Source organism: Panthera pardus, unplaced genomic scaffold (assembly GCF_024362965.1).
Source record: "Panthera pardus isolate Hobbes unplaced genomic scaffold, ASM2436296v1 HiC_scaffold_6, whole genome shotgun sequence".
Lineage (NCBI taxonomy): Eukaryota > Metazoa > Chordata > Mammalia > Carnivora > Felidae > Panthera > Panthera pardus.
Genome location: NW_026526991.1, coordinates 62,803,979 through 62,811,797, shown reverse-complemented (window position 1 = coordinate 62,811,797; position 7,819 = coordinate 62,803,979). Strand labels below are relative to the sequence as shown.

At 44.7% G+C, this 7,819-nt stretch overlaps 1 protein-coding gene across 1 annotated transcript; it reads right to left on the bottom strand.

The window, feature by feature from the left end:
* Positions 1-380: 380 nt before the first annotated feature.
* Positions 381-5,059, bottom strand: LOC109249143 (keratin, type II cytoskeletal 6A-like). Its single transcript, XM_053895703.1, has 7 exons — positions 4,463-5,059; positions 3,029-3,243; positions 2,636-2,696; positions 2,383-2,478; positions 2,097-2,261; positions 1,482-1,607; positions 381-635 (listed from the first exon to the last, which is right to left on the bottom strand). Exons 1-7 carry the CDS (start codon positions 5,000-5,002, stop codon positions 381-383), a joined length of 1,458 nt encoding a protein of 485 aa, XP_053751678.1. The 5' UTR covers positions 5,003-5,059.
* Positions 5,060-7,819: the final 2,760 nt, after the last annotated feature.

The window sequence follows — 7,819 nt, the reverse complement described above, 5'->3', positions numbered from 1 at the left end:
CACCACTGGCACTGCCATAGCCACCAGAGATGGTAGACTGCACCACAGCTGTGAAGGGGAGGGAGACAAGGACACACAGGACACAGTGAGCTCATTCTGCCAGTCTGAATCTTGTCAGAAGGGCTAAGGGCAAGGGAGAGGGGCAAGCCAAGTACTTACAGATGTTCACTTGTCCAACACCTTCCCCACTCAGCCTAGGAAGGGAGAAAACACAGGGACCGTGAGACCTCAGACAGCCACCACTGGACCAGAGTGGGAAGCCTCAATGTGAGGATAACCCATGAGGAAACTGCCTTTTAAGATTCTCTGAGAGTCATGATTGTGGCCATAACTAGAATGCCTTCAACTTGTGCTCATGGCCAGACATCATGGACATGTATTCAGAGGTTTGAGGAGCTTGTGTGAGTTACCCACCTGGACTCCTCACCCTCCAGTAGCTTCCTGTAGGTGGCAATCTCCAAGTCCAGGGCCAGTTTGGCATTAATCTGCTCCTGGTACTCCTTCAGCAGCTGGGCCATGTCCTGCTTGGCCTTCTGCAGAGCATCCTCCAGATCAGCCAGCTTGTTCTTGGCATCCTTGAGGGCCATCTCCCCACGCTGTTCAGCATCAGCAATAGCGGACTGCAGGTTGGCACACTAGAGCAAGAAGATAGGCAGAAGGAACTCATAATGTAGTTCTCCAGGAGAGTAGCCATACTTCTTTCTAGTGAGGAACAGTTCCAGAGCCCAGATACTATGGTAAGGGATTTCTACCACATGTTTTCCAGTCTTTTTCTGTTCTGCACAACTGACCCAGACTGGGAGCCACTTGAGAACACCTGTGCCATTTTTAAACCACCCTCCATGAGGGGTGGGTGGGAGACCTTATGTTGGACCAAATACCAGCATACTTGGAAGAAATGGACCCATTCATTTGTTTTGAGTGCTGTCTCCAAAGATAAACCATCACCTTTTCTGATTATCTCATGGGGATGCCCCATTAACTTACACAAAATCACCAACATCTGCACCTAAGGTATGAGTTTCATTGCTAGCTGCTGAGATCTTGTCTTCCTTACTCCTAAGGGCTTCTAACATGCTTGGGAAATGGGTCTTCATCCTGGGTCATTGCTCAACACTCTATTTCAATTGAATGTTGAACAGATTTGGAACAGTCTTGCCCCACTCTGGACCTCCCCTTTTCTTTCCCCACTTGTTTCTTATACTCCTAAACCAATCATTCTCCTTAAGTAATCTCTTTCCAAAGTCCCTGGACAATCTTTTTACAGTCTAATTGAAATTGTTCCTGTCATGTGATTGTATTATCTGTAGGGTTGGCACCCATCTGTCCTAACATGTGGGAACTCACTGAGGGTGGGAGCCGCATGCACCCCTCTCTTTGCTCTTCCCCCAATTCCCAGCATTTCCCAAATGGTGGCTGATGGCTGCCTGGTGGTCGAGTGAGGAAGCAATGCTTATCTTCTCCAGAAGCCCCTACCATACCTGCTTCTTGACATGGTCGATCTCAGATCTCAGCCTCTGGATCATGCGGTTGATCTCAGTAATCTCCTGCTTGGAGTTGCGCAGATCATTCATCAGTCTGCCTGTGGTGGCCTGCAGCTCCTCATACTGGAGTCCAGAGGGAGAGAAGGTGGTGCATATGGGCTTTCATGACTTGAGTTCTCAACCAGGCATTTAACACACCTGGAGCTAGTGACTTCTCACCAAGGCATTTTAGAGAAAGTTGATGTGGCAAAGTCACTGAATACTGTACACTGATCACAGACCCTCTTTTTAATGGAATGCTGGCTGCCTAGTTCAGTTGAAGACCAGCAATGTTCTATATTATGTTTCTGAGTGAGCCAGCATCAGAGTGAAGACAAAAGCAAGAATCACTAGATCCTTATCTATGTAGCTACCTTCCTGCACTTGAGTTCTTTGACTTAATTGAACTTGGACATAAATTCTGTGAATGCCTACTCTATGAGAGCAGGTTACATATCCTGCAAGAAATCATCAGCATCCTTGCAGTAGACTTTCCCAGCGAAAGGTGTAGCCTTGCTGGTGTTTAGGAAGAGGACACAGGCAATCCTGGACACCTGTCAACTCAAGGCTCACCTTGCTCTGGTACCAGGACTCAGCCTCAGCCCGGCTCTTCTGAGCAATCTCCTCATATTGGGCTTTGACTTCAGCGATGATGCTGTCCAGGTCCAGGTTACGGTTGTTGTCCATGGACAGGACCACGGAAGTGTCTGAGATGTGGGTTTGCATCTGAGCCAGTTCCTGCAGAGCATAAGATCATCAGATCATCTTTCCCTTGGCCTTACAGACGTACCCCACCCCAAGATCCTCCACCCTTGGCAGAGCCCCATCACAACAAAAAAAGAGGAGTGGGGATGCTTACTGCTTCATACAAGGCTCTGGTGAAGTTGATCTCCTCTTTCAGAGCCTCCACGTAGGCTTGGAGATCATCATTATTAATGTATGCAGCATCCACATCCTGGGGAACAAGCCAACACCTTGGAGTCAGCTGAGCCTTCCTTCCCAGTCTGAACACCTTTTAGTCTCCCCATCTACTCCCCTCTTGGATGTGTGCAGGGGCCAAGAGTCCTTTCTTTCTAGAAAGGAACATGAACCCCTGATCTTCAGCAGCTCACCTTCTTTAGAGTCACAAATTCATTCTCTGCTGCTGTGCGCTTGTTGATTTCATCTTCGTATCTAGACACAGAAGAGGGTAAGACATAATTGAGCCAGTGGCAAGGATGATACAGAAAAAGTGTCCTGGAATCCCAACTTTCCATAAAAGAGATATACCCAAAATGAGCTTCCTGTCAGTGAGCCACAAAAATGACTTTTTGTGGTTCCTAAATTGTTTTCTCTCCCTATCCACCTCCATGACCCTTTGTCTTTTGGGTTTGTTTTAGGTAATAATTGTGATTTTCATTTCCATGGACGTGTTTTGCTATGGAATCAGGCCCACATCTTGACCTGGTCACCCAATAATCTTGAAGACTTCGGGGAACTGAACTCCTTTCTCTCCTTGAACTCACTTGTTCTTGAAGTCCTCCACCATGTCCTGCATGTCCCTGAGTTCTGAGTTCAGTTGGACCTTCTCCCCCTCTAAACTCTCCAGGTGTCTCCTGAGCTTATTGATATACTGCTCAAACCAGGGCTCCAGATTCTGCCTCACAGTATTGGTGCCCTGCTCCTGGAGCAGAGTCCACTTGGTGTCCAGGACCTTGTTCTTCTGCTCCAGGAACCGCACCTGGAAGAGAGAAGATGATTATTTGCCAGAGAGAGCAAAGGTGAAAGAGATGTTACTTGTCAGGTGCCCAGGCATATCTGGGTAGTCACCCAGGTGGGTTATTACGGAGCATGTACAGAGGGTCAGGCTGACAGTGTTGCACCCCCAAACCTATTTCCTTCCCACCCTAGCAGTCCTAGTGTGAAATTCTTCCAGAGACCTATGATGTCTTCTCACTGACTAAGCTATATAGCGCATCAGTGACTTTCAACATTTCTTCTCTTTCTATTGAAAAGCACAACCACACATCTAGTTAAAAATAGTATTTCTCCAGGTGGCTATATGGCTCAGTCAGTTACGTGTCTGACTCTTGATTTTGGCTCAGGTCATGACCCCCCTGTTTTTAGATTGAGCCTTCTGTTGGGCTCTAGGCTCTCTGCCTCTTGATCTGCCCCTCTCCTGCTCTATCTCAAAATAAATGAATGAATGAATGAATAAATAAATAAATAAACAAACAAACAAACATTAAAAATATTATTTTCCTATTCCACTGCACAAAGTTATTTTTTTTAAATTTTACCTCAGTTAAGGGATTGTTAAATGTGCAGACTCTAATGATTTAATCCAATTCAGTTAATGATTGGATTCCATTAACTTCTGCTTTAGTGCATGATTTTCCTGTACAACAAATGTCCTAATGGTCATGCTCTAGTTCTATACATTTAGTATTTCTATGATATATAAACATTTCTGAGTCTTTTTTTTCTAATCCAGCCAGAAATCCTTTTTCTTTTCTTTTCTTTTCTTCTCTTCTCTTCTCTTCTCTTCTCTTCTCTTCTCTTCTCTTCTCTTTTCTTTTCTTTTCTATTCTTTCACCCTTTTCCTCATGTCCAGAGCCCTAGAACAGTTTTCCACTGGAATTATTATTTAATCTCTTAGAATATTCAGCAGGTAAAGCTGACCGATTCTATTCTCTCATTGCCATATTTTGCTTCATGGATAACACAAGTTGAGTATTGTTCCCTGGCTGGGTTGAAGGACATTTAAGAGACCCAGTGGTTTCAAGTGATTTCCATCGCCTTCTGCCTGTTGTCAACATGGAGGCCATCTGACATCCCAGGGGAGAGCTCCTCTGAGTCCCCTTCTCCCTCCTTCCTGAATCTCACCCCAGTAGGACATTCACTGATTGTCTAGTCTGGGGAGCCTGCCATCCCAGTGGAGGCAGGTCTTCCTGGCTCACCTTGTCGATGAAGGAGGCGAACTTGTTGTTGAGGGTCTTGATCTGCTCCCGCTCCTCAGTCCTCACCCGCTGGATGGTGGGGTCGATTTGCAGGTTCAGAGGAGTGAGGAGGTTCTGGTTGATGGTGACCTCTTGGATGCCTCCAGGGGGGCACACAGGGAAGCCAGAGCCCCCATAGCCACCAGCAAAACCAGCTCCACCACTGAGCCCAAAGCCACCACCAGCTGCGGCACCAAAACCAAATCCACTGGCAGCTCCACCTCCATAGCCAAAGCCACCTCCAACTCGGCCACCATATCCGCCACTGATGGCACAGCTGCCCCCTCCGATGGAGATCCTCTTGGAGCCGCCCAGGCTATAGAGGCTCCTGCTCCCAAAGCCAGCTCCTCCACACACTCCACCGAGGCCACCAGTGCCCCTGGAGCGGGACACAGAGACACTGCTGAAGCCAGAGCGGCAGACCCCTGGGACTCTGGCTGAGCTGGTGCTGAAGCCACGGTAGCTGACGCTTTGGCTCCTCACGGTGGATTTGCTAGACATGATTCCTGAAGAGGGAAGGCTGAAGAAAGCGTGAGAGGCTGGAGGGTAGAGCTGAGAGGAGCAGATCTGTGAGATGAGCCTCTCGGCAGCAGTTTATATATGGTGAAAATGGGCTGGGCTCCGTCCTGGAAGGTGAGCTTGTAGATTGGGAAGGGTTGGGCATTTACAAACAATAATGTCACATCTTGTATATTAGAAAAGTTATGAAATAATGAAAATTTCATTTTTGGCTTCCTTTAGTCAGGGAAAATATCTGCAGTCTTCCAGCTTTGACTTGATCTCAGTATAACGTGACTATTCTCAATTCACTGAGGTAGGAGTAGTTACTGTCTCAAAGTTCTGCATGTTATGCTCGTGTATGAGAAATTAAGTGCACTCCTCTCCACCTGTGTTGTACCCAGCAGAGATAGGATACTGAAATAATCTATTTCATATGCCTTCATAGTAACATTCTCATTATTTTTCATTATTACAGAAGTTAAATATGACTTTTCTTTTGCTCTTATGTAAAATTTCACCCACATAAAGGAGTAACATAACAACATAATCGGTCCCTCTATTCTTATCACTCAGCTTTATAAAAGTCATTATCTCAAAACCAGTATGACAGCTTCCATATTCCTACCCTATTCCTTGACGACTGTAAATTATTGGAAAACAAATGTCAGAGATCATATTGTCTTGTTTGTATATAATTCTGTATTTATGTCCGAATGAGAGACACTTAAAAATATAACCAAAGTACCATTTTCATATATTAAAAATGTATATATTCATTAACATCAGCAGGTATGTATTCAGTCTTCAATATACCTCTTGGTGTTATTTATTTTTTTATTTTGGTTGTCAGAATCAGGATCCAAATATGCTCTATATCTGTTATTTGTGTGTGAAATGTCTTTTAGATAATATCTTCTAAATCATTTAAGTCAGTATATTCTTCTTCATTTTTTCCATACAATTTATTTGTTAAAGAGACTGGGTTCTTTGTCAGGTGCAGTGTTTCATTCCTTGGATTTTTCTAGTTGCGTGTTCATGGTGCCTCATTAAACATCTTACTGTGTCCTTTGTATATCCTGTAAAGTGATAGGTAAAGCTAGAAACTTAATGTGCTATCTGTTTAAACATTCCAGATGTAGATGTATAGACTGCCTACTCATATACTGAATATTGTTATTTACACACTTGCTTCAATGTTTAGACGTTGAAGGAGAATGTTGAAGACGTTCAAGGAATAAAATATACATTCAAGGTCATTCCCCAAGCAGCCAATTCCTATATATGGATTCAAGTGGTGTTCTCAGTTCCTGTGTATCTTTGTAGTATCCTCATTTGGGTGTTTCTGTGTTTTTCCTGGGGTATGTGGTGTGTGTGTGTGTGTGTGTGTGTGTGTGTGTGTGTGAGAGAGAGAGAGAGAGAGAGAGACAGAGAGAGAGAGAGAAGAAAGAGATGGAGAGAGATATTGGGGCGAGTGTATATGTACAGAGGGTGCCCATATTGTTAAAAAGTATATATTTTATGCATATCCATGTTTGTATAATATCCACCTTTATATCCTCTTTTCAGTTACGCCTGTGTTGTATTTCTTATGTGTTTTCTCCTCATCCTCCTTTAATGTATTTCTTATGTGTTTTCTCCTCGTCCTCCTTTAATGTTCAGTGATGGCTGTTTCATGCCTGCAAGCTCTTCTCCCCCTCTGTCTACCTCCCTTTCCATGTCCATTACTGCCCATTCAGCAATGCCTTCACCTCCCTGTCTGTTTTCAGCATGGCCTTCATTTCTAGTGTGGTTTTGTCTTGTTTCTTGGCTCCTTTTCTGAGCTCCTCCAGTTCATTTTCTCCTTTATTATCTCATTCAATTGCCCCATTTGTTCTCTGATTTTATCATGTTGTCTATTTCATTGAATTTTGGGAAATATACTATTCGAATTTTTTTCTGTTGAGTGTTTTTCACATGCCTCTTGTTTGTCCCTGTGTTACTTAATGGAAGGTGCCTATTGTGATCCTGGAATGCTTCCTTTATCTCTGCCTTTGTTTTTTTTTAATGAGTGTTAATTTATTTTTGAGAGAGAAGAGAGAGAGAGAAGAAGAAGAAGCAGGGGAGGAGCAGAGAGAGAGAGAGGGAGACACAGAATCTGAAGCAAAGGATCCAAAGAAGGTTCCAGGCTCTGAGCTGTCAGCACAGACCCCAACACGGGGCTGGAACCCATGAACCGTGAGATCATGACCTGAGCTGACGTTGGACGCTTAACCAACTGAGCCACCCAGGCGCCCTGGAATGGTTCCTTTCTGACCAGTGCTCATCTGTGAATGAAGCAAGCCCTTTCTGGCCCTGCCATTTGCAGGAGGTATTCTGGGAGGGGGGCCAGGGCCATATCCAGGCAAATAGGATTTCTCATTATGACACAGGGCTGTGTGAATAATTCCTCTAAGCTTTAACTCTGACAAGCCAACAAAGGTCACCACAGAGTGCCTCACAATTTTGTCTCTGCTTTCTTTGCTTCACCAACAAAATGCTGCCAATAAGCCTGGACGGATTCCTTATTCAGCCCAGCCTTCACAGTTTTGTGAAACTTCATGACAAATGGGGTCCTGCCTCCAGCCCACACACCCAGTTCTGATTGTTGCAAACAAGGGATTCTTGGATGTGCACCTGATGAAGTGTCCTTTACAGGGACTTAGCAGCAGTGCAGTGAGTCAACAGTGTCTGGCACGTAGGAAAACCTGTGTTGGCTTTGTTTGGTGTTCCTTCGTGGTTATTGAGTTGTTTGGTTTGGATTTGTTGGTGTTGAGTGTTCTTCCCTGAGATTTGCAACTG